We start from the raw sequence: 27,576 nt of genomic DNA, 5'->3' as shown, positions 1-27,576 counted from the left end.
CCAGAGGCTAGTTCTACACATACACACAGGCCCCTCACTATCCTACAACCAGGCAAGCTAGAAGCATTATCAAGGACGTCTTCCAGCTATCAACTACCCTCAAGGAAAGTGCAGTGCAGGGTCAGGATGAGACACCTGGGCTGGGGTGAGGTGTTTTGCAGCTGGGGAAATGGGTGTTGTTTGGGAAGTCCCGGAGGCCAGATAGAGGAACTTGGAGGGCTGCATTTGACCCCCAAGACCTGTGGCTTCCCCATCCTTTATGGTAACACAGCAACGTGATGTACATCAAAACAAAAGCATGCTCGAGTCAGCAGCGTTCCCGACTTGAAGCAGACCTAACTCTGCAGGTATGGCTGAACTCTTGCCTTTTCTATAATGGCCTCAGATAAAGACGTAAAATGATGGGCTGCTTCACAAATGCAAGTTCATGCTCCCTGGATATAGCAGAATTAAGTGATGGCTTGCCTGTGCAAATGATTAAATGATCAAATCCTACGAATAGAACAGTCACACCTCACCCAGGGTCAAACAATATTTTGCAACAGTAGCAGATGACAGGCAAGCACGAAATTATGTACGGTATGCAGGTTTCTTTCAAAATACTAGAACCTGAGCACATCCAGTGAAGATGAACGTTGGAAGATTGAGGAGAAACTAAAGTTCTTCACCATTACGGGTTTGCTCCTACAACAATGGCTTCCATCTTGAATGTTTCTGAACGAAGGCCGGACAAATTCAGGCAAGAGAACGCTGTCGATGGCTACTAATTGCTCTGTATAAATTGCTCCAAATATTAAGAGTCAGTATGACTCTGAATACTAACAACTGGGAATCACAAATGGGGATAGTGGTTTTGTGCTCATGTCTTCCTCATGTGCTTCCTATGAACATCTGGCCGGCCACTATGAGAACAGGATTCTGGGCTAGATGGGCCCTTGGCGTGATCTAGAAGGGCTCTTGTTATGTGAGTCAACTGGGGTCAGTTTGCATGCACTCCCTGCACATGGATGCAGTGCATAAATAACATTCTTCCACCTGTAACCTCTCCTACTACAGTGCGCACTGAATGGTGACCTGCAAAAACTCCAGTTATTTATTTATTTGTGGCAGCAGGTTTATGGTGCCAGAGCATCAAATCCACTTTAACCAGATGCCGACCATCTGCAAGGCTAAGCTCAAGGTGTTAGCTTTTGGCGCATAAAGCCCTACATAGCTTGGGACGGGGATAACAGAAAGATCATCTTACACCTTATGTACCCCATTGATCACTGCACTCTGGCATGTGAAGGCCTCATGCAAGATACCACTTTTATTGGGACGTCCATTCCACACAATGTAGGAATTGGGTCTTCAAGTGCTGTGGCAGCTCCCCCTTTGGAATTCCTGCCTGCTAAATATTAGGAAGGCACCTGATCTGTTAGTCTTTCTGGCACTCACTGAAGACCTTCCACAGCCTGCACCTATATGTTTTTTAAGATCTTTTAAGTATTTGCTTTTTAATTGTCTTACTGCTTGTCGCCTGCCACCCTGGGCATGGTAGATACTCAATCAATCAATAAATAACTGCACAATCTGCAGCTGCCACTATGTGACTGAAACCTACGCACCCACAAAAGACCAACAGCATGGAAATGGGCACCATAGCTTTGCTCATGGGATTTTTCATCACAGTAGAAGATGCGGCACTGTCTTCCAGATGAGAGCAGCCTAAAGGGTGCAATCCTGTGCTCACTACAGCTCCTATTATAAACATCAACTAGACAATTTCCAAGCATGTTGCAAGTGGGCCATTTAAATGCAGCCTAGATATTTTGGACACCTCATGAGAAGAGAAGACTCCCTGGAAAAGACCCTGATGTTGGGAAAGATGGAGGGCACAAGGAGAAGGGGACGACAGAGGACGAGATGGTTGGACAGTGTTCTCAAAGCTACCAGCATGAGTTTGACCAAACTGCAGGAGGCAGTGGAAGACAGGAGTGCCTGGCATGCTCTGGTCGGTGGGGTCATGAAGAGTCAGACACGACTAAACGACTAAACAACAAGGACCCTCCTGCATCTCACCATGCTCTTGAGAGGTCTTCTCCAGACTCTCCACTCTCCTGCTTCTACTGAGAGCAGCCTGTACTCCCAGACCCCACACAGGGACAAGATGCTGTGGACTGATGGAGAGCCTCAGCTGCAAAAGGAAGGCCCTGCCAAGTTTTGGCATGCTCAGAAGAGCAGGATTGGCCCTGAAGACATTGCTCCAGCGAAAAAGTGCAGAAATGGAAAAGAGCAAATGACGGCATGCTTCGTTTGCGCTAATTGAACTCACATATATTGCAATGCATTTTCAATCTCCCCCCCCCCCCCACACTGCATCCCTTCAGGTGATAGAAACGAGGTTTACCTTTTATTTCTCCAAAGTTCCCTGATCCCATGGCAAGAAGCTTGTCTTTCCAATCTTTTGATAGTAGCTTTTCAATACTGGGGGTTTCTGAATGAAGGGGAGAGAGAGAGAGAGAAAGAGGGAAAAAATGTAAGTGAATCAACATGACTGACGGCACAATGGAACTCATTAAAAGTCTATCTGCTAAAAATAAGAGCTACCCTATCCTGGACCCCAGTTCATAATGACTTCATCAACAAACTGATAAGAGGGGAGAGAATGAAAAAAAAAGAATGTGTTTTGTCACCTGCTGTTTCAAAATCATTAGCTTTTACCTCTTACTGAACAAAGCCATTCCATATGACAATGGGCAGACAGAAACCTGGTGCTCATTGTTTTTCAATTTAGAGAACAAGTTTCTGCCTATAATGGATGCTTGTCAATTTAAGGATGTCTGTATGCAGGCACTATATATATATATATGTGTGTGTGTGTGTGTGTTGATAAAATGCAGAGTGGGGGGAGGGAGGGAAAATAAATAAAAGGCAAAGAATTAGCGCCTAAATCTGCTACATGTAATTATATCCCTCGGTGTGTTTACAATTACATCCACTTTACAACGTGTTTAAACACAGTGTGGTTGTAAGCATGCTGTGGCAAGACACTCCCCGCCCCCAGTAACACACACAAAAACACACAGCAAACAAATAATAACAATGGGGCAAAGTTCAGGATGGTAAACGCTTTGCGACAATTGAAAAATCTGGGAAGAAGACTGAAAGGAGTCCTATGAGGTATTAAAAACAGCAGAAGAGTTCTGCTATATCAGATCCACCTAGTCCTCCAGAATCCTCTCCCACAACAGCCAGCAACAGTGGACCTACGTTGTTTTGTGGGGAGCTTGTACCTTAAACTATCATGGCACAACCAGCAATGAGGGTCTAGGTAACCACTGTTATCTTCTTCAATGGGGTTGTGCCATGACAGATCACCACACCTCTATAACATCTTTGCTACCGACTCTCAAACTCTTGGGACTGTTGAAATATATACAACAAAATATTGGTCAAATTGAGTCATGAGACTCTAATTGGGTCTACCAGACCCAAAAAGGTTAAGCCACGTGGGCTAAAGTCTCTTCCAGGGTCCCTCCAGGACTAGGGGCCCTGAAGCTTAAGCTTCCCTAGTTCCATAGTAGATCTGCCCCTGGGGGCCAGTCAAGTGCTCCAGAGATCCCATAAGCAAGGGCTGGAGGAAGCAGCCCTGTCCTGCTGTGGCTTCCCAGCGACTGGCATTCAGTGGCAGGTTCTTCCTTTGAACCTGGAGGTTTCCATGCAGCTGTCATAACTAATAGCCACTGGCAGATCTATCCTCCAAAACTTACCTAATCCTACTTTTAAAAGCCTTCTGAGCTACTGTTTAGGGAAGTTTTTAATGATTGGTGTTTTAATGTATTTTTGATCTCTGTTGGAAGCCACCCAGAGGGGCTGGGGAAACCCAGCCAGATGTGGGGTACAAAATATCATCATCATCACCATTACTGTCAATCACTTTTTTCACAGAATCATAGAACTGTAGAGTTGGGAGAGACCCCAAGAGTCATCTACCTGTAGTCCAACCCCCTGCAATGAAGGAATCTCAGTTGAAGCACCCATGGCAAATGGCCATCTGTATTTTTTTTGTATTATTATTATTATTATTATTATTATTATTATTATTATTATTACTATCTTTTAAAAATGCTTCTTATAACGTTGCATTTTAAATCGTCGTAATCCGCTCTGGGACCCCAGGGTGAAGGGCAGATGATAAATTATTATTATAAAAATGCATCTTGCGGCAGTGACTCCTGTTTAAAAAAGAAAGTGTAGAAGAATTATAGAATCGTAGAGTTGGGAGGGACCCTGAGGGTCATCTATTCCAACTCCCTGCAATGCCGGAACATGCAGGTGGCCCACCTGAGGATTGAACCCACGACCCTGACGTTATCAACACCATGCTCTAGCCAGTATAACTATACGTAGAAGAGCCCCACTGGATCAAACCAAGGGTCTATCTACTTCTCACAGGGGCCAACGAGATGCTTCAAGGATACCCAGAAGCAGCACAAGAAAACCAATTTATTTGTTAATTTCATATCTACGTATATCACTTGCTTTAAATATATACTTTCAGAATTTTCAGACAAGAGTGGATATCTATCTGTGCGTGTATGTGTGTGGGGGGGTTTAATATTTATAACTCTTGCTTTTTGCCTTTGCTTTTTTTGTGCAGATTTTTAATGCATAAGTAAATACAAATGCTAATACAACCCAGAGGATGTTAAACTCTGTTCCAAACAATGTAATTGTATATTCTTGTCAGCATTTAGAAGGGTGCACAATTACAATAGCTTTCAATCCCGCGATTAGCGCTGCATTCAGTTCGAAAATGGAGTGTACTAAAAGATAAGTGCCCCAGTATGTTCCATCTAAATAACAATAGCCACGCTTACTATCTCGATCTAAGACATATAACTGCTATTCTCCACATTTGTGCTTATGTGTATTTTGGTGCCGCCATTTGTTTACCCCCTACTAGGAATGGAAAGGGAGTACATGTTAACTTTTCAAAGGGACCGTCTGGCCTAGAGACCATGCAATTATTAGCAACTGGTTAATTTCCCCCACTGAAATAAAAAGGCATTACAAGGATCCTTCATTATCTTGGCTGGCTAATTTTGCTGAAGTTTTTCTCCCTGCTCCCTCCCACGCCAGCAACATACTCTCAGGAGTCAGTGACACAACTCAAGTCTCAGGGCAGGACTGATGTGGGCAATGTGTGGACATTTGCACATTGCTCTGCCCATATTAGTCCTAACACAGAAAGCTCCCAAGCTGGTAACACAGAGTTGGAATCATGTGAAGCTGTCTCATCCTAGGTCTGACTGCTGGCTCATCCAGCCCATGAGTTGTCTGCTCTGACAGATAGCAGTAGTCAACCCCAGGGTTTGAGGCCCCTCACCCCTAGCCTATGGATTTTCCATTCGTGCTGCCTAGCCAGTAGGGTGGGAGATAGGGAACCTATATCCCTTCATTTGCTGTTGGGCTCCAACTCCATCCACCAAGGCAAATGATGACAGGATGATGGTGAGTTATAGTCCAACAACATCTGAAGGTCCTCAAGTTCCTCATCCCTGCACTAGATTACGGGTCTGGTCGGGTTTTCATTTGGTTGTTTTGCTCCAAGAGGCTACATCCGTCACACAGCTCAGTAGTAGAGATGAATATAGGGTTTGAAGGCACTTAACACAGATAGCTTCTGCTTCAGCTTTCTAGACACTAGGAGTGGAGACCCGTTTATTGCGGTGCACTGAATTATTTACTATAGATGGGGAAGACCCAGATTTAAACGCCCAGCATGAAACTGACTGGGTAGCCTTGGTCAGCCAAACCACACGTAACTGACCTTAGGACTATTGTCATAATTACAGTGGTACCTCGGGTTAAGAACTTAATTCATTCCGGAGGTCTGTTCTTAACCTGAAACTGTTCTTAACCTGAGGTACCACTTTAGCTAATGGGGCCTCCCGCTGCCACACAGCCACACAATTTCTCTTCTTATCCTGAAGCAAAGTTATTAACCTGAGGTACTATTTCTGGGTTAGCAGAGTCTGTAACCTGAAGCGTCTGTAACCCGAAGTACCACTGTACATCCTTCTCTTAAATGCCATAAGTGGTCAGTGAAGCAGGGGAACTTATCTGACCTCTTGTCAGTGGCATTTGTGTGGTTTACTGGAAGGGAGAGCAGAGAAGCAGCAGCGAGGTTGTCATGGTACAAACTTGCCAGTGGCAGCACCAGGTGGGAGGTCGGATAGGCGCCACCACCCTGCCCCATCCACTGCTACTGCTAAATGGTTACCTGGGCATAAGTGGTATAATAGGGCTAGCTTTGGGGCTTGGCTTTTAGGCACACCAGTCCAAATTATAGGAAGGCAGTGTTACGCTGGGATAAATTATACCTAACTTACTCCTATTCCAGTCCTGGCCCCCTTCTAGTCTCCCAGAACACTCCTTTTTGGGGACTTACTCCAACCTTGACTCAGCCAGCTGAGCCCTGGCTGAAGACCTACACGGGTGTAATCTCTGGCGGAGCAGAGGTGAGGGACTTCAGCCAACTGAGCAGGAGAAAGACCGATCCCAAACGACACTCATCCTGGTGGATCTTGGGTTTGGATCACTCCCTAAATGTCTGCTTAGCAGCAGACATACTGTAAGTGTTATACATGAAATGTGTAACATTTTGTACCTTGAAAATTACTACAGAAATTATTAATAGTCACATAAGAGCACTTTGCTTTAAGTAGGCTTGGGTCCACCTGTTAAGTTATTTACCCCGAATTAAGAAATCACCGGTCAACAGCAACTTGTAAATGCTAAGTCGACTGCATTTTAAAAGACGCAATTTAAATGAAGATGGCTGTAGCTCAGGAATAGAGCACAAATGCTTTGAATGGAGAAAGTCCCAGATATGCTCCCTGGTGTGTCTAGGTGGGACTAGGGAAGACCATTGAAAATCACTGCCAGCCATTGTAGTGGTCTGATTCAGTATAAGGCAGCTTCCTAGGTTCTTGTATGTCATTAGTGTGCAGGACACTGTACAGAACAAGCTGGAACCTCTACGTATTTCTTATTAAAATGCTGTCCCCCTGAAAGATGGTGCATAAACGATGCAATAAAAACGAACAAATGCCTACTTTTCTCCTAAAAACAACAGCCTACACAGCTAACAATATGCTTAAAATAAACAACAAGCATTAAATAAATCACAGGATGGGGCGAACGAAAAGCACCGTAAGCCAGCAGAATTCAAAACTTTGGCAAAAGGCACTTTCAAATATTACACTTCCCCACAAAAACAATGGAAGGCCAGGGATGAGGAAACCAGGTGGGCTTTCTTTGGAATGGTATTCCACAACTGTGCTGCCATGCCTGAGAAAGATGTAGCCTGCGTTTGCCAACCTTCCATATCTAAGGCAGTGGTGATTTGGAGAGGGGCCTCCGAGGCTGATCCAAGCATTCAGAAAGTCTATATAAGATTGATTATTCCCCCTGTGCCTCACTAACAAATAGACTGTATTTTGCTAGTGAATACTTCATCAAGAGTTAAAAAGAAAACCCAACAATCCTGAATAGGTTATCTAAAACATTGCTATTTTCTCCCCCCCCCCTTTCTGCTGTTCCTTGAAAAAAACAAAACCTTGAGTAGTAAGTAAACAGGCCAGAATACCATGGTATTTGCAGTAAAAGACTGTCAGTCATTAAAAGCTAACAAACCTTTGCAAAGCAGGAATGCAGCAATAGAAATCCATTGTGAACTAACAATAGACCACTGAACCTCCAGGCACCAAAAGCAGACCATTTTACTTCTAAGTCTATTGTCAGCAAAGTCGTGACAAAGCTTTCCCCCTGCAGCTAGACAAAATATTCACCCTAGTGTGCTCATAAAGAAACTGAAGACTTCTGTGTAACTTGCAGAGTTAAAGCAACAGTAGCCCAGTTTGGGACGTCAATAGAAGCTGTTCACCTGCTGCCACCATACAGATATGTTGGTTACAGATTCGTATTTGCTTTAAAATAAGGAGTGCCCTCAAAACAAGCAGTTCATTCAAGCTAATGTTGGAATAGGCATAGGAAAAATAATTCGAAACCAGGTTTCAACGTTCTCGGAATGTCCTAGACATTATTCATTTGTTAGGTTAGTATTTGTTTGTGCTTATTTTGACATAATTCATATACCTCCCAGTCAACAAAAAAATAACCTCAAACAGTTTGTGGAAGACAATGTAAAATACTCACTAAGTATACTGACAGAAACACACACTAAAAAACAAATTCACATAAAATGTATCAAAATATAAATGAAATCGGTTGTTTTAAAATAAATATGCATAATAAAATTTCATGTTAAAATTGCATGCCTCAGGAAAAAAAAGTTTTTAGCAGGTGTCAAAAATGGTACAGCAAAGGGTTTTGCCTAACATCAATGGGCAGGGAGTTCCAGGGCCTACGTGCTCCTACAGCGAAGGATTGATTAATCACAAATGCCCTTCTTTCAGGGCACAGTAATTCCCCAGCCCCTCCCCACTTTGCCACTGACTGTCATTTCTGCTTTTCTTTGCCATTCAACTCCTGCTTTGCTGTTTTCTCCTTTCTACACCTGATAAGGAAGATCTCATTTTATGCACCTGACAAAGTGAGCTTGAGTCGCAGAATGTTATGCCATCCTAAACTGCTTGGTCTTTAAGGGGCCACAAGACTCGTTCTGCTGTTTTTCCTGTGAAGTATGTTAGGCCTGGAGAGAAAGACCAACCCAGCGGCTCCAAAACTTATTTTCCCACAGATCCTTGGCAGATCACTTAATGTTGCTGCTATTTTGGTCCATTGCAGATTGTGATGTGCTGTGCTAGACACTGCATGACTTTCAATTGCATTTTTATTTCTCATAATATTGCATTCCATTATATTGCAATTTCAATCCTGCAGGATTCAATTTGCAAATTTTCTTCAAAGGGAGCATCTGCGGAGCATCTGAACAAAGATTGGGGGCTCCTGGGCCACAAAGATTGGGTTAGCCAAAGGTTGCCCAGAGAGCTTCATGGTGCACCTGGCTCTTCTGCTCCAACCACTAGGAAATATTGCCTCCTTTCAGCCCTCTCTAGTGAAGGCCCCTATTTCTTGGAAGGAAAAGGAAGGCTTTGAAGGTGAGGAACATACAGAGAAAGAGAAGTTACACCTTCTTTAGCATCTGATGTGAACTCTCCAATTGCTCTTGTATCAGGACATATATTATTTTGACTAATGGGGGGCCAATTCCTCCTTGGCATCCCCCCCCCCGCTTCCACTCATCATTTTTTCCCTTTCTCTCTCCCTCCCTCTCCTTGACAGCTGTCTCCTCATCATCCCAACAGGTGCTATTAGGCCCCGAACAAAGGCTAAGGCTTTTAAGCCACTGGCTGTTGACAAGTGAAAAGGAAACAACAAATGGCCCAGCACTGCTACTCTCCCCAGGTCACTCAGCCAACGGTAATCGCTATTATTTTTATTTATTAGTTCTGCGGCACTGTCCTCTAACCTGCCTTCGCCCGCCCACCTCCCCTCCCTTCATTCCATGACAGCCAGGAGCATTTTAACTTTTAATAAAAAGGGGGAGAGCTGCGAGCGGCTCCTGAGCAAGCTCTTTCGTTAAAGTGCCTGGCTAATGAATGTTGTCCATTTAGATCTGGATAATTTATGATGTCAGCAAAGTGTGGGTGGGGAGGGGAGTTGGAATGAGAGCCCAGGCATTAGTTGGCGAGCTGAGCTGAGAGAACAAAAGGGAGGAGGAGGAGGAGGAAGAAGAGAGAGAGAGAGGCAATCTGAAAGATAATTCAAGAATTCATCATGAATATAGCCTATCTGCCACTGTTAAACTTCCTACCTATCCACATCAGTATGCTAGTCAAGGAATCCCTACGCACTTCACAGAAAGAAAGACACCTCCAGTCATAGAACTGTAGAGCTGGAAAGGACCACCAGGGTCATCTAGTCCAACCCTCTGCAATGCAGGAATCTTTCGGCCCAATGTGGGACTCGAACGCACAACCCTAAGATAAAGAGTCTCATGCTATTCCAACAGTACTTCTGAGGTCTATGGCAAGGGTTGGGGAGCTTCATCTTTGGGGGCCAAATGTACCCCCCCCATCAGGCCTTCGGGACTATTCTCAAACCACACCGGCCCTCCTCCACACCTTCCTTGAAATGTTTTTGCCTGGCTGGAATATGTCCTTGAATTCTGATTGCACCTGGATGGAGGACAGAGAGGGGTAATGTGAGAGCATGTAGAAACTAGCCTACTGTAAGGTAAAGGTAAAGGGACCCCTGACCATTAGGTCCAGTCATGACGGACTCTGGGGTTGCGGCGTTCATCTCGCTTCCGGGTCATGTGGCCAGCATGACTAAGCCGCTTCTGGCAAACCAGAGCAGCGCACGGAAACGCCGTTTACCTTCCTGCTGGAGCGGTACCTATTTATCTACTTGCACTTCTTTGATGTGCTTTCGAACTGCTAGGTTGGCAGGAGCTGGGACCGAGCTCACCCCGTCACAGGGATTTGAACCGCCGACCTTCTGATCAGCAAGTCCTAGGCTCTGTGGTTTAACCCACAGCGCCAGCCTACTGTACAGAGGTTCAATTTGCACCCATTGTTTCTTCTACTCTTGCCTGTGGCCCCACACCCCTTTGGGCCTAAAATGTTTCCCCACTTCTGGGCTATGAGCAATGTTGCAATCTAGGGTACACGCTTAACTCAGGGATATTTCACATGGTGCAGCCTCCAGTTCCCATTATCCCTAACCATTGGGTATGCTGGCTGGGATTACACTGACTAGTGGGGGCATAGCAGGGTTTGCACCCTTACCTGGATACTGCAGATATTGGAACTGGGACCTTCTGTATGTAAAGAATGTGCTTTGCCACTGAGCCATGTTTTCTCCTCTTAAAGGAGGCCAGCCTATTAGGTGCAAATATTCCGTACTTGCTTTCCTTGGGATACACAGATCCATAAAATGGTAGAATTTGACCCTGCAGAACTCAGCAATTAAGAGATGGCTACTCCATTGTGTATTGCTGTGTTTGTTGGCAATCAAATGTAACACAATTATTGAAATGGTGTGGGGGTTGTTGTTTTTTAGTGGATCACTTAATAAAATTGATTTTTTTAAAAACACAGAGGGTTTTTGTGTTGTTGTTGTTGTTTTTTAAAAAGCTTAGAACAGAAGGTTAAAATCATAATCAAGGAACACATATCAGAATGAAATGCTTTCTAGCCTTCTTGAAAATATGACAGAATGTTTTGCTACTGGAAGTGAGAATTAAACCACACACGCCTGATGCTAAAACAGCTCCACATCCTGATCTCCTCTTGCATAACATATGTGAAAACAAAATCGCAATCTTTATTGTGCCAGATGCCGGAAGAGATGAACAATTAAAAAAAAAACCAACAACATCCGCCATAAATCATATCTAGTGAAGAGCAAGGTAGTTTCACAGTAAATCAGGATGTGGGTTTTGTTTTGTTGTTTTTTTTAACAGAAAAATTAGATGGTATTTGCATGAAATCGTAATGTCAAATTAAGTAGAAATTATTAAAGCAAATGTCAGCTTTGAATTTGCTTCAGCAGGGAGGGGGGAAAAACCTTGCAAGATTCGCTCTGAGCTTCTCCACCAAAATACAGCCCTCCATCTGCTTTGGCAACTTGTTCCATTTGTTTGCACTTGTCACCATCCATGGATTATTAGAATGCATTATTTTGTTTTCTGGCCTGTGTTATTTCCGGTGCAGATAAGGAGTGAAAAAGCAGTAGCTGGCTCTGTTGGGAAGAGCACGAGGAGTTCAAAAGGGAAAACAGAGGCAGCCCCCAAAACATTTCCAACAGGTTACAACATATGCACACAACACTGAGGTTCAGGAGTCTCAGGCACAGGCTCTGAAACTCTCCCCAAGCCACAAACACTGCTCTGCATTGCTTCCCAGCCTCCTTATGTGTTTCTGCCTGGCTGGAATGTGCCCTAGAACTCTGGCAATGACTCTTGCCTGCCCGGGTAGAGGACAGAGAGGGCTATGTGTAGAAACTAGCCTATTGTACAAAGCTGAAATTAATATTTGTTGCTCCATCCACTTTCGCCTCTGGACCCACCTGCCACTAGAACATGACCCCTGAACATTGTCCAGAAGGGAATGCAGCCCTTGGGATGTCTGCCATACGTTAACAGGGGGTTTTCTGTTACAAGGAGAGGAATTCTGCCACTAGAGTGAGATAGAAGATTAAGCAGAAGAAGGGGGGACGTTATGATTGATTTGTTTGCTGCATTTTAATGAAAAGGTTTGCAACAAGCAAGCACACAGGCAGCCTCCCAAAGAGGCATTTCTAGCTCTTTTAGGCTTCTATTCCTCTGAAGTTTCCTCTTAAAACAAAGCCTCAAATTAGTTTTTAATTTCACCTGATGAGAAATTTCACAGGCAATTTTTCACACTCATATGACTGAAAATACCACCCCCAGAAATTGGGAGGTATTTTGGCTAGATGGAACACTTTACACTTGCATTCTATTTTTTTTAAAAAAAAAAACTTTAGGTAAATTTAAGAGGTGATTGGGTTTTGCAATGACATAACGGCTACCCCAGAGTGCCTGCTGAGTTTTTCATCTTTATTCCCGCATCAAGAATCACAGAGCCCAGGTAACTAGTTCTGCCATTCATAGCACAACATCTGTACAATGATTAGAGTTTGGAAAGAACATTAGTTTGGTCTGCATTTTAGCTCAATACCACCTAATTCACACTTTCCCATTCGACCCAGGAACTGAAACACAGCTATTGTTTGAACTTTGCAACGCAGTCCTCCAACCAAATAGTAAGTATAGAAATGCATATATTGGTGAATATTGTGCATTAAAAAGTAAATATTGGTGATTTTTTTTAATGCATTCTAACAGAAATTGCTTGCAAAAAAGGCAAAATTGCATACAAAAATGTGTACTTTGGGAGGAATGCACACTAGAACGCCAACAGATTTTCATTACGGAAAAATATTCACGCCAGCTGATGAAAAAATGTGGTGAACTGAGCTATATATTGGGAAGGAGGAAGAGAAACTGGAATTGACAGTTATACTGGCTTCAGTTATATGGGCTCTGCTGCTGCAGGATTTGTTTCAGCGGCTCCAGCCTCCCTGCCTTAGGTTCAGAGTCCTCTTGGTCAGCACCAGTAGCATGGAACCCAATCTGGCTCCCAAACCAGGTGGGCATTGCAGCCTCTAACTTGGTGTCTTGGTCACTGCTAGACTCTAGGGCAGGCACCCCCAAACTCAGCCCTCCAGATGTTTTGGGACTACAATTCCCATCGTCCCTGACCACTGGTCCTGTTAGCTAGGGATGATGGGAGTTGTAGTCCCAAAACATCTGGAGGGCCGAGTTTGGGGGTGCCTGCTCATGACACCCAAGTACCAACATCATGACTTATCACAAACAGACCCCTGAATTGAAACACCTGAACTGCATGTCCTGAGATCCCGCATTCCCTGGGCAACTGAACTACACCAGGTCTACCCATTCACGTGCCTGTATATCTCTGCACACAACCCATCAAGAGGTAATAAGTCTGAATGGGCCAATATGTTTGTTACTTCAAAACTTTGTGAGGAATGTTTAGATCGGGGTGAGCAAACTTTTTCAGCAGTTCACTGTCCCTCAGACCTTGTGGGGGGGCTGGACTATACTTTAGAAAAAAAGTTAACAAATTCCTATGCCCTGCAAATAACCCAGAGATGCATTTTAAATAAAAGAACACATTCTTCTCATGTTAAAACACGCTGATTCCCAGACCACCTGCAGACCAGATTTAGAAGGCAATTGGGCCGGATCCGGCCCCCGGTCTTAGTTTGCCTACCCATGGTTTAGATAATACTTTAATTCTAAGAAGGCTGGGAAGGCATATGAGAAAGCAGCCCTTTGCAGGGGACTTGGGTTTGAGTTATGGGAGGGGATGTGCTATCTGAAGGTATTATTTCGTGGTGTTATCCTAACAATTACGTTTCAAAAAGCTTAACGTTTGCATAGATAAATATCAATGGCTGCAACGCAGTATCATGTGCTTCTACCTCTCATAAACTGCAGCTGCTACAACAATAACCTTTCAATTCCTGGACTGCGCTAGCAAGAAACACTCGTTTAAATTGTTTTTTATTGCAGTCCAAGCATCTTAGCAAAGAAGTCACATTGACCGGCATTTCACATATACACAAGTGAGCAGTTTTCAGCCTTTTGGAATAACAGCAGCCAAGCAGAAACTAGATGCTATTTAACAGCAACAGAATTGTAGAATTGGAAGGGAGCAGAAGGGTAATCTAGTCCAACCCCCTGCAATGCAAGAATTTCCTTTACAAGAATATCTGAATTAAGTTACTACATTTTTATGTATCCATTGAATTAAAACAACCAGCTGGCCAAGCATTAAATTCATGAAGCATATACACAAGGTCCCCCTTAAAGGTAAAGGTAAAGGGACCCCTGACTATTAGGTCCAGTCATGGACAACTCTGGGATTGTGGTGCTCTTTCGCTTTATTGGCCGAGGGAGCCGGTGTGCAGCTTCCGGGTCATGTGGCCAGTATGACTAAGCCGCTTCTGACAAACCAGAACAGCACACGGAAATGCAGTTTACCTTCCCGCCAGAGCGGTACCTATTTATCTACTTGCACTTTGACGTGCTTTCGAACTGCTAGGTTGGCAGGAGCAGGGACCCAGCAATGGGAGCTCATTCCATCACGGGGATTCGAACTGCCGACATTCTGATCAGCAAGCCCAAGAGGCTCAGTGGTTTAACCCACAGCGCCACCCACGCCCCTTACCCCCCCCCCAATTTTTTAACCACAAATAAGAACAAGTGGAAATCGATAGGCAGTAGAAATGTACTCAGTCAGACCTTGGTGTTTCAGGGGATAATCTTCACCACAAAGTTTGGGTACAGATAATCTCTGGGTATGGGGAAGCCACACAGTGCCACAAGCTACCTCCAAAAGGCAAAGCCTCAAAGCCTGACCCAACCAGCAGGGGGAGGACCAAGGAAATCCTTATTTAAAAAAACACACCAAGTACAGAAAAGTCATTAGGTCCTAAGGCCTTCGTAAAGAGCCAGATTGCAGCCTGGTTCCTAAAGGACCAGAAAGTTGGGAGCTGGGAGTGTATCTGATGCCACAGCAAAGAAGGCCCTGCTCCTAATGGATAGTCACCAAACCTTTCAGCAGGAACACAAGCAGCAAGGCCACAGATACTGAGTGGAGTGCACACAAGTGGTCATTAGGGTACACTATAAATGGAGATGGATTTAAGGGAGCATGACTGATTTGGTCACATTGAGCATGGAGTCTTAGGGATGCCACAACTATGCTTTAGAATGGATTGCAAGAGGCAGAGGGCACCAAATTTTGCTATTGCACGGGGCACCACTGAAATTTGAGATCTCAAGGTCCACCACAGCTGTAAGGCAGTAAAGGATTTGGTGATAGCAGTGGCAGTCAAGTCTGTTGCAGTGACCATCCAAGTTTTTTTCAAAATCACCAAGATGGCAGAGCCGGCTCTGGGTGTCATTGCTTGCATCAGCCAAAGGCCACTGCAAGTTCCTTCACAGGACCTTCCACCGTAAGTAACAAATGCCACCAAATCACAACACCATTTCATCTGACACCCTCCAGCACCAAGAACAGCATCATCTGCCAAAAGGTTCCATCTGAGTTCCTCCAGTGGTATGATGTTTTTATTTTTTCATATATATCTATCCAACTTCTTTGCTTCTAAGGAATTTGTGTGGAGCAAGTCCAGTCTACATCCTCAGCATTCGACCGGTACATTATGTTGTATGTGCAGATGTGGAGAACATTGCAAGGCCATGGAATGGAGAGAGGAGGACAGCACCAAAGCTGACCACTTTACCAGAGGCTGAACAAAATGAACTTGTTTGGAAGAACAACCTTGGCCTTTGATTTCCTGGCAACTGGTCAGAAATTGAAAGAAACAGCCTGGCAGAGCCTTGTTTAGGAATGGATAGATGTGTCATTCATTATTTCAACTTTAAGTTTAGTGGGGAACCTAAGTTTGTTTGTGTGTGTGTGTTTCTAAAGGAAGAAGTCACCAGGGAAATTTGTCAGCGTTTTAGTGTTAATTTCTCCTATGATATACCTTTTCAAACAGTGTATAGAAGTATTAGTAGTATTAATTATTATTATTATTCTGTAGTCTTATACAACAATGCAAATATGAATCTGTGCAAAAGGGACCCCCACAAAAGTAAAGGATTATTTCATGTCAGGTTTTGCTATATCCAACCTGGAGTCTCCCGCTAGCTTGAGCCAAAATACTCGAGTGCCTGTTTGCTCTCAACTCTTTCCTTGGTAAAGAAATCGCAATGTTTAAAGAGAAGGCTTCTTGTTTAGTAGCGGAGTTTCTTCTTAAACTTTATGTATCGTAACTTGTCTTTGGAAAGAAATGTGCCCCACGCTCAACACTGCCTCGTTTGTTTGGATGCTTCGCGAAACTGAAGGTTTCAGTTAGGAGACCTGGGGTGGTGTGTGTGTTTGGTGGAGAGTGGCGGGTGAACCAACTTCTCTGAAAGTAAATGGTAGTTGGTTTGCAGTCATTCTAATTGGATGAGCCAGATTCAGAAAAAGGAAACAATCTGTAAAAATAATATCAAGAGACTTTCAGGTAGATTGCGACCTTGGACACGCATCTTCTGATATTTTTTTTTAATTGCAACTGCCCAGAACACATAGGCTAGCTATGTTCCATCTCCCTTCACCCAGCTATGGGAATTGTTTTTAACTATTGGCCATGCTGGCTGGACCTGATGGGAGCTGTAGTCCAATCTTTAGTATACCCAGGTGGGGAAAGCTGCTTCAGAGACTACAACTGCCATTTGGGCCTTCTGTCATCTTCTGTATTGTCCTTTTAAAAAGCAAAACAATACACTCTAATGGAGGTTCTACACCCACCCACCCACCCACCCAGACTGTAAAAGTTCACTAGACTTTCCACATTTGTTTCATCATGACCAGTACATTGCTAAGTGATTAGTTTTCTTTTCTAAAGCCATGTGATTTTACACCATTTCCAACTCCTACTTCCCTGAACCCCCAGACAGTTATTTTCATTTTGTAAGCAGGGCGATGGAACAAGAAGGAATTTCTTTATTATCATTTATTTTTATTTTTTGCTGTGATGTGACATCATGGCAAAATGTTTCCACCTTGCTTTATAGCAGGATCTATGCAGATTGCTTTGAGAAGTTGCCCTCGTAAATAACAACAAAGCAGTGCTGAATTATCAAGGCTGTAACTCAGGCAAAAGGTGCTATCTCCATTTATATTATATGACCCCAGTGCAACATTCTTAATTGAATTGCAGACATTCATCTAATCAGCTGGTCGGCAATATTTTCAGCACTAGGATGGCAAAAAGATTGCTCCTGTCTAGTTGCCACCCCTTGTAAGCCGAATCGCTACAGATCTGTACACAGAGAGGAGTCACTAGTAAACTACTAAAAAGCAGTCAAATATGTATAAAACAACAAATGTAGACTTTAGATATAAAATCTGGATTCAGGAGAGAGCTGTGCATCTCTAAACATTTAAATCCATCCCCTCCTCCTGAACCACTTAAGCCGGGAAGTTTGCCTAACAGATTCCTGGAGTATATACTGACTTTCTAATAGGAAGGCTTCTGATCAGGGTTCCAAAAATTTCTGACTCGAACAAAGGCTGATATAAATATCATGCCATTGCCTTGACACAGAAACTTAAAGCCTAATCTTCCACATTTCCTTCTCGTCAGTTCCCTTTGGGCCACGGCTCACAGTCTGCAGCAAAAGGCCTGGGTTCGCCAGCAAGTTCTTGCTTGAGCTTTGGCCAATTCCACCTCTCAGACAAGTGTGGAAGTGTGATGCATGCACTTTCAAATACCAGTTTGCCACATTCACAATTCACAGTGGGGAAAGTCTCAAGCGTATACCTGAAAACATAACAACTCTTCGCCATTTTTTTCTAAGGGTTTGGTTGTAGAGCTGTGTCAGAAAGTTAGCCTGTTTTATTATTACTATTATTAATTGCTTTACTGTATATCCCACCTTTTTGTCCAATGAGCTTAAGGTGGGGTAGGTTAGACTAAGAGGCAATGGTCACCCAGTGAGCTTCTTGGCCATGTGGGAATTTGAACCCTGGTCTTCAAGGTCCTAGGCTGACACTATTCACTACACCCCACTGGCTGTCATTATCCATCGTGGGAAAAGAGATTGCATTCAAAAATTATGAAAGGGTAGGGGACTGCAAGAAGATCAAACCTATCTATTCTTAAGGAAATCAGTCCTGAGTGCTCAATGGAAGGACAGACCCTGAAGCTGAGACTCCAATACTTTGGCCACCTCATGAGAAGAGAAGACTCCCTGGAAAAGACCCTGATGTTGGGAAAGATGGAGGGCACAAGGAGAAGGGGACGACAGAGAACAAGATGGTTGGATAGTGTTCTTGAAGCTACCCGCATGAGTTTGACCAAACTGCGGGAGGCAGTGGAAGACAGGAGTGCCTGGCGTGCTCTGGTTCATGGGGTCACGAAGAGTCGGAAACGACTAAACAACTAAACAACAACAACAACAAGGGGAAAGTCTGGTGAAATTCTTACTTTTGAGGTGGCTGAGGGATCTTTGCAAGGGGCTTTTCTTGGATTCCACAAATGATCTGACCAATGGTGTGTACTCTGCAGCCTTCCCGGGTGCCTGTGCTTCCTGAAAACTGCAGAACACCTTAGCTACCAAACACAGGCAGAGTGGGAGGCTGCCTCCCATGTGCCTGACAGCTGCTAATTGTTATTTTTAAGAGAAATATTTTCATTTTATAAAATCAATTGGGAAATATATAGGTAAAAGGAAAAACTTCCCTTAAAAATAAAACTAGTGGGGCACACTGATCTGAAGCTCTCAAAAGTCAGCCTCCCCAGCTTCCATCCTTCCATGATGCTTTTTCAGATCAGGAAATGTGGATAGTTGAGGAAGCTGCTGAGCACTGGAGAATGGGAAAACACACCCAAATCGCTTTTGGCCATATTGCTGTGATAAGGTGAGCTCAAAACTCTACACCCAGCATAATGGTGGCAGAATGTTAAAAGACCTTCTGAATGAGACAGATTTATATATATATATAATGAAAGCCTATTTAATAGGGGAAGAAAACTTTTCAGAAATTGGACTGCAGGTTTTTGGCACAGCACTAATTAGTTATGCGAGTTGGCCTCCAAAATTGTGTATTACAGTTTTGCATGCTAGGTATGTGTACTAGACTCTGGTAAAAGTCCTGTATAAATCAATATTTGAAGGGTCCGGCCAAAGTGAATCATATGGAGGACTTTTTGAGGGGATTAGCCAAAATGCTCAGCATTTCTGGAGCTGTCACTGAACTTCACATAGGCAAATGGGGGTGTGGGTCCTGCTGAGGCGGCAAGTTGTTTGACTACAAAATTCATCATCCCCAGCCAGAATAGCCAACCATCAAGGACAATAGGGCTGGCGTCTAACGTATCTTGGGAGAGGGGGGACACCAAGTTTGAGAAGGCTGGTCTATACTAGGGATGGGTGAATCTGTCCATTTTGCTTTCTCATAGATTCAGTTCTTCTCTTCAGTTTGCAGTATTTATTTATTTATTGAAAAATCTATCTTGCCAAGAATTCCCCAGCATGTTAGTGTGCATCTCTCCCGATATACACATTTTGCAAACACTTTTTCATCATATGATGTACTGCCGAATCTTCTTTTCACCAATGCATGCATTTTTTTCAATGCATCGCCTCTTCCAATAAGACAATTTTTTTGCACACATTATTTGGTTGGCAAACTGCATCACCGAAGTGTGGTTTTTCTGGTGGATAGCTATAATGTTTTGGAAACTGCAAACTGAGGAGTTTCCCACTGAAGGGCAAACTAAGCCGAAGTTCTTCCCCCATCCGTAATACATCCTATTAAAAACCCAATAATGTTATCGTTTAAAGTCTATTAATAACCCGCCAACCAAAAAACAAAACAAAAACAAACCCTCATCATCATCAAGTTTGGGAATGCCAAACACCTCTGGTCCTCTGTCTGTCAAAATAAAGAAGACAAACACGTAACTTTGGGGTTGGCCCTAAGAGACAACCTCCGCCAGAAGCATAAATTAGAAGCCATTCATGGCTTTCTCTCTCTCTCTCTCTCTCGACAGAAGCCTTTCACTATGCTGGGGTTTGAGAAAGAGGAAGCGCTAAAACAATGGCTTTAGTCTGGGAGAACAATTTCTGTTTTTCAAGAGAGGACTCGCCCCCCCCTTGCTGCTTCCACCATACCCTGGGACATCAGGGCGCTTTCCCTTATCGTGAACTGCAACTTTTCATATCACGCCCAGCTCTGCCTTCTCCTTGGACCACCTCCTCCTTTTCAATACCTCCACAGTGAGGAGAAAAGCTACACTAAGCCTCTCTCTCTCTCTCTCTTCCCCTCCTCTCTCCCCCACACCTCCTATTTTCTTATATTTGTGTAGCTGTTAGACATTTTGCAAAGGAGGGGAGTACCAGCCAGCCTTTCACAACAAAAGAGCTACTGTCACTCCGCCAGTCCCAGACATGGTGGAAACCAGCCCACAGGAAAAGGCCTGGCTCCAGCGTTAGGCCCCGGCCGAGCACAGTCACCGCATTCACTCAAATTGGCAACAGGTCTCAGTGTTCCTGGCTTTGAGCTGTGAACAAGGGTCGGGATTGAATAACCAATTATACAACCGCTGACTGAGTTTATCCAAGGTTTGCAAACTGCTATAATAGCCCAGTATTCAACTGGCTGTTTTATCCTTTTCCAGATATAGTGTCATATCTCCCCTTGTGCTCCATTTACATGTCATTTTATTACATACATCCATTAAAAAAGGTTAATACAATGTCACAGTCAGTGCCTAAATGATGCTATTCAGCATCCATACCCCTGGCTGCTGCAATTCGTACAGGCACCTCTCTCTTTCTGTTTCTTACACAAACACACACACACACACACACACACACACTACTGCGTATATCTGTGCACATACTTTCCTGTAGCAACACGAAGTCTGTTGCTAGCAAGAAGTGCAATGTGCTATATGGACTCCACCAGCTATAAAATGAAATTTGGAAGGCTAAGAAGAAGTTATCAACTCAGACTTGCAAACATGCATAGGGAGGAAGCTCTCAAAAGCCAGATGCTTGGAAGTTGAACCACTTTTTAAAAGACTTCCACTCTGAACGCAGGTTAGTGGATAAAGGCAGGTAGATTTCAGCTTTGGCAAGGGTGCTGGACACCAGTCGCCAAAAATCTGGTGCTGACCATTCTGGCCCTCAAGGGAGATTAAAAAACAAAACAAAACACTCAGCGACATCATAGTTGCAAAAGTAGAGAATTACCTAGTTTTAAAAATCCAAATAGCAGCCGAATGTGCATAATACATTGATGAAGACCATGACTGATAGGGAGGACAGCTTAACCCTTTCCTCTCATACCCCATGGTCCTGATGAAAACCACTGCCTTGGGAGCCCAAACTGAAAGGAAGCCTCAGATTTAGACACTTGTTAATTTTTGGCATTTGATCCATTTTGCAACTTGCTTTCATGGGCATCAGAACAAAAAGTGACACACACTCTCAGCTCAGAGCCGCAAATAGGAGATTTGGGTTGGCCATTACTAGCCCTACTCAGAGTAGACCCATTGGAATTGATGGGCATGACTAGTTTAGGCCCATCCATTTCAGTGGGTTTGTTCTGAGTAGGACCTAGATGGAGACAACCCATAAGATTTTCCTCACTAAATGGTACATTTCCATAGAAGGATAAAAAGGTATCCTTTCAGTGCTTTATTTTGTTTTCATCTGTCGTCATAAAAAAGTCTGTGGTGGAAAAGCTTCAGAAGTTGGAAATGGCCTGGACCTCTCTGGAATTAAGTGAGGGCCAAAGGAAGGATTGATGTCCTTTGCCCAAAGACATTCTAACAGACACTGAAGCAGCCTCAGACTAGAAAGAGTGCAACTGATTAAAAAATGTTGCAGAATCCGGTTTGGGGAAATCTGATTGTAGATGTGCCAGTTTTCTCTTTGTCCACACCAATGCCCAACATGCAAGCATGATGTCTGACAAACTTCAAGCTGTGAAATCTGGTAAGGTTTGGCATTTGTGCTCAACTTCATGCAACCATAGCTTGGTCTAAACAAATTCAGCGCTGCCACCATTCTCCCCAACCAACACGGTGAATGTTTACATGAGGGATACATAAGGCTTCACATTCCAGTGTCGTCCCCCCCTCATTCCTCCTTAGATCATTAAGCTCCCTCGTTCTTTCTGCACAAACAAAAGATGAGCTAATAAAAGTTCATCGCTTTCTTCTTTGGCTAAGGGGGGGATTAATGGGGTATCTTCAATATGTGAGGAAGCTGACATTTCAGCTATAATTTTGGCAGCAGGCAGATCCCATTTACCTTCTGTCATGCCCTTACCAGACTACAAAGAGGAGAAAGGCAGAAAAACGAGGAGAGAAAGTTGAAAGAACGTGAGAAATATTTAGGATGCTCACGCTGAAGTGCAAAGAGAACCAAGTCCCAAGGAAAGGAATGCTGTTTAGTGCAAGCTCCTGCTTTTATGAATCATGTACCAAGTACAGCCCTATTTGGGCATTCATTACTCATGCAGGGGATGCGGGTGGCGCTGTGGGTTAAACCACAGAGCCTAAGGCTTGCCGATCAGAAGGTCGGCGGTTCGAATCCCCGCGACGGGGTGAGCTCCTGTTGTTCGGTCCCAGCTCCTGCCAACCTAGCAGTTCGAAAGCACGTCAAAGTGCAAGTAGATAAATGGGTACCACTCCGGCGGGAAGGTAAACGGCGTTTCCGTGCGCTGCTCTGGTTTCACCAGAAGCGGCTTAGTCATGCTGGCCACATGACCCAGAAGCTGTCTGTGGACAAACGCTAGCTCCCTCGGCCTATAGAGCGAGATGAGCGCTGCAACCCCAGAGTCGTCCGCAACTGGACCTAATGGTCAGGGGTCCCTTTACCTTTACCAATTGGGTGAGGGGTAGAGTGGGGTCATACCATTAAGTCCTTATCACTCCCATCTACATGTAGAGGTGGAAGATGCAGAATTTTGGGTGATGTTGTTTTATTCGTCCAATGGGGTTATCAGGCATAATCCTTAGCCAATCTCGCTAGAGAGGGAATTATGGTTTAGGGCAGGGGTGGTTAACCTGTGGCCTGCAGAGGATGTTGGAATCCAGCTCCCATCAGTCCTAGCTAACATAGTCAAAGATCAGGAATTATGGGAACTGCCTGGGAAGAGGTTGCCGAGAAAGCATCTAATCCCCAGCGCATCCAACCAATGAACACATCCTGCAGACACCATGCTGTCAGGAGAGCCATTCCACCTGACGCCAGAAGCAGGCCTTTTGTGTGGCATCCCAGACAACCACCTCAAAGGGACAGGAGAAATATGCTACCCATGATGGTGTCCGGTTTGAACCCAACCCATGAAAAACAGAAATGAGGAAAGCTGATAGTTAGAACCACAAATGAGTTTGAGTGCTGAGTTGATGTTTGGCGCCAGAAGATAGCTGCCCATATAAAGACACCCACCTCTTGGCTTAACCGGTAAGCAACCTGTGTCAAGAGTTGTTAGGAGGTCCCCATTCCCCTCCCAGATCTGCAGTTCCCAAAGTGTTTGGGAACTCAGAGGCAACTCTGGGAATTGTAGCTGTGGGGGGGGGGACAGGGGTCTCCTCAAAACTCCAAGCACCCTTAACAAACTAGGGTTCCCGTAATTCTTTGGGAGAAGTCACGACTGTGTCAAAGTGTCATCGTGATGCTGTCAATGTATGGTGTGAACGTGGCTTAAATGGCTGACATCTGGGTGCCAATGATGTCAAGTGGAAGCAGTGAAGAACTTGCCTGCAATGCATTGAACACCCCATCGCACAACAAGAATGGTTCTGGAAGCACCCTCCTATTCACAACATGCCTCAAGTTGGCCTGCAAATCCAGCAGTCACAACAGTCAAGGTTACAGCACCTCTTTCAATTCTAGCTCTTTTCAACAATGCAGAAGCACGCTTTTCTCTTTTCCTCTCTGGACACTTTTCTTTTTGCTGAGGAAAGTGTTTTAATCTTCCTCAATTCAAGGTGTTAACTGATCGGCAGCCCCGCAGTTCCACAAGCAGCCCAGGCCGTCCGCCTGGCCTTCTGCTCAAGGCTCTAACGATTTAATGTCCTTATTTATTTACTTCCCCCCCTGTTGGCGGCCATACTTCTTTCCTTCTCCACTCCTGGGCGAGATGCTATAAACCTGAAAGGATTTTGGTGGAGCCGTTGCCTGGAGGTGGCCCATACGGAGCGTGAGCCAATCACGCTCAGAAGGGAAGCTACCGTACCTAAACAAACCATTATCGGCTCATCTTCTGTCTTTGTACTTCATCTCCTTTCCTTTTCCTTTTTTTTTTGCTATTACCTCACGGGATTAACTTTTATCTCTAATCTCTGCTCTGGCCAACTGTCAGGGAGCCTAAAAGCCTCCCGGCTTTTAATCTGTGTGTAATAATACTGCTGTTACTAACAGATAACTGTGAAACAACATGGAAGGAAGGGCGATCCGCACACCCGCAGAAGGGGCTGGCTTGTCAGAAACAGCTGCGCCGGCTTCTCACCTGAGAGGAGAAAGGGAGGAAGCCACAGCAAGCTTTCCATAGTTCAATAGTGTATCACACCATCCATTTGTATATGCTAATGGTGAACTCGATTCTCTGAGGTCTCATCTTCATGCAGGGAGAGAGAGAGAGAAAGAATAGGGAGCTCCAGCAGGAAGATTTATTGCAAGCCAACCACATGAGAGCAAGTGTGGTGTAGTGGTTAGGATATTGGACTAAGACCTGGGAGAATGGAGTTCTGGTCCCCACTCAGCTATGAGGCTTCCTGGGTGACCTTGGGGCAGTTACTGTCCCTCAGCCTAACCTACCCCGCAGGGTTGTTGTGAGAACGAAAGAGAGAGACAGAGAACCATCGGTGCCACCTTGAGCTCCTTGTAGGAAGGGTGGGATACACAGGCAATAAATAAACGAAATTCTGTCTGGCGGGGAACACATTTTTAAGAGCAACTCAGTTCAAATGCATGGGGCACTATTTTAACACATACCTGACATTTAGAAGACATCTGAAGGCCTGTTCAGGGAAGTTTTTAATGTGTGACATTTTAATGTATTTTTAATCTTTGTTGGAAGTCGCCCAGAGTGGCTGGGGAAACCCAGCCAGATGGGCGGGGTACAAATAATAAATTATTATTATTATTATTATTATTATTATTATTATTATTATGGGGTAGGGGCAGGGGAGAGATTTGATTTAGTTTGCATTGTAACACAAATTTATATAATGTGCAGTTTCCAAAGCACAAAACGTGAACTGGTTGTAAGTGACCGTCAGTCCCAATATCAGAGTTGCCCAGGCCTCTCACCTGTTAAATATTCAGGCAAATTAGGAAACTCCTGCTTGAGGACCAAACTTCCAAGGAATTCGTAAGGGAGCAGAAAATGCTACCAAAGGGAGTGATACATAAACCATGAGGTTTTATACCACTGAACATAAACCAATGGAAGCAGCGATTACCATGAAGGCAAACCTCTACAGGTTCTGGACTGGTGTTTCCCAAAGTGGGCAATACCTTCTCCTGGGAGGCACTGGAATGATGGGGGGGGGCGGGGCGGAGACAGTAGTAGCCTCTGGTGCAATTGGGGGGCATTGAATAAAAGTAGGGGGTTGTTGGAAGCATAAAGAAAAAAGAGAATACAATGTTGAAAAACCGTCCGTCCGTGTTCCATTTGTTGTGTAATGACACTTGCTGCCAGGTGGGGTGCCGTTGTGGGATGGCGACAATTCCTACCCTGGATCTGGGCTTTCCCAGACTTGAGTGAACCCTTTTCGGCTTCACTCAGGTCTAGGAAGTGGATCACAGCTTGCCTGCCTATTTGGCCAGTGGCAGGCTGGCTGCGGCACCTTTGTTTGCTTGCTTAAAGAAAATATGATTTCCAGAGGGTGCTGAGTTTTGGGGGTTTTTCTGAAAAGGGGTGATAGGTCAAATGAGTTTGGGAACCTCTGTTCTAGATCCTAGCCAGTGAAGCACATATAAAATATTTATAATAGACATTTCTTTACATACACCCTCTCTCTTTTTCTTGGTTGGGCTCAGCATGCGTTAAATGGTGAATGTGCATGTCAGAGTTTGCACACATTCATCTGTGTTGGAAGGCCATTTATTTTTTTTACCCATTTTCCAGTCAATATGGAGAATGACCAATGGATGACAGAGAATGCAAGCTGATCATATGCAGATGTTTCATACATTGCTTGGTTAAATTTGTGTATATTGCCAAGCAAAGATCCTTCAGATTGTCCCTTAGCTGAGAGACTTGTTGATTTGGTTTGTTTCTTCCCCAATAGTTACTCCAAGATACTCTGCATCTTTGAGCATGTTCAGGCTAAGGGTGAAGGTTATTATATTTCAGCACACATATTTATTTGTTTGATGCTGTGCTATTCTTTATTTAACACGTCAAATAAAAAACTCAGCAAACCTCAAGTCAAAATATCCACATTTAAACTATTTATAAATATGTAGTGGGTTGCTACTTGTTTAATCTCTGCTATGATGGAATTGATTTTTAAAAACTATTTAACTTCACTTTAGTATTTCATTATATTTTATTGTAAGCTACTCTAGGGACCGTGTTGTGCTGAATATGCAAGCTATAAATATACTGAATATATATGCATATTCTCTACATCAGTGTTTATCACGCTTAGGTTGAAGATGAAGTTGGACTACAATTCCCCTCATCCCCAGACAGCGTAGTCAATGGTCAGGGATGATGGGAGTTGTAGTCCCAACACCAAATAGGGACCCAAGCATGAAATATACTCCTTCAAACTCATACACTACCTAGGTAATCTGCATAGACCTGCAAGCAGAGGATGTGGAAACAGAAATAGACAGGGAAGTATCAACAAAGTAAACAATTGTGCACATTGTCCAATGTTGTTTGCAATGTATGCATGTTGACCTGGCAATGGGATGCATTCAATTCTTGCAGCCACACTCTACACACTCGCTTTCAATGTAAATGTGCACAATTATCAGAGTTTATGCACATTCTTCATTCATCTCAGTTTAACTGCAACATACGTGTGTGTGTGTGTGTGTGTGTGTAAATACACACACACACAACACTCACATCTATGACTGTTTTTGTTCGAAGCCAACAAAAAAATAAAATAAGGTGATCTAAAAGCCAAACAAATAAACAAACACATTTAGTTTCTCTGAAACCCATATGCATTTTTAATCTGGCTGTCTTTTCAGTCAGCATCTGGCCCCTTTATCAACAGTTCTTTCTATCCGTATGCTGGTATATGTCTCATTCAGTGAAGGACAATTAGCATCTAGAAAGATTAGTGAGGAATAATACAATGGAATAATCATTCACCTGGCGCTCCGAAGTCCGCTTGCATTGATCCCATACTATGAATATATTTTTTCCCCCCAGAGCTGAAAATCATAGGTTAATTTAGCTA

General features: G+C 43.9%; 1 protein-coding gene across 9 annotated transcripts in view; it reads right to left on the bottom strand.

Annotated features, from left to right (window-relative positions):
• SOX5 (SRY-box transcription factor 5) overlaps positions 1-27,576 on the bottom strand; it is a 786,737-nt gene that overhangs the window by 217,495 nt on the left and 541,666 nt on the right. For all 9 annotated transcript variants that reach the window (XM_053407448.1, XM_053407453.1, XM_053407449.1 and 6 more), the window contains one exon: positions 2,390-2,476. In XM_053407448.1, coding sequence (XP_053263423.1) covers positions 2,390-2,476 — 87 coding nt within the window. The remainder of the gene's footprint in view (positions 1-2,389; positions 2,477-27,576) is intronic.

This window comes from Podarcis raffonei, chromosome 10 (genome assembly GCF_027172205.1).
Source record: "Podarcis raffonei isolate rPodRaf1 chromosome 10, rPodRaf1.pri, whole genome shotgun sequence".
Classification (NCBI taxonomy): Eukaryota; Metazoa; Chordata; class Lepidosauria; order Squamata; family Lacertidae; genus Podarcis; species Podarcis raffonei.
The sequence above is the reverse complement of the archived record's forward strand: the minus strand, read 5'-3'. Positions and strand labels throughout refer to the sequence as shown.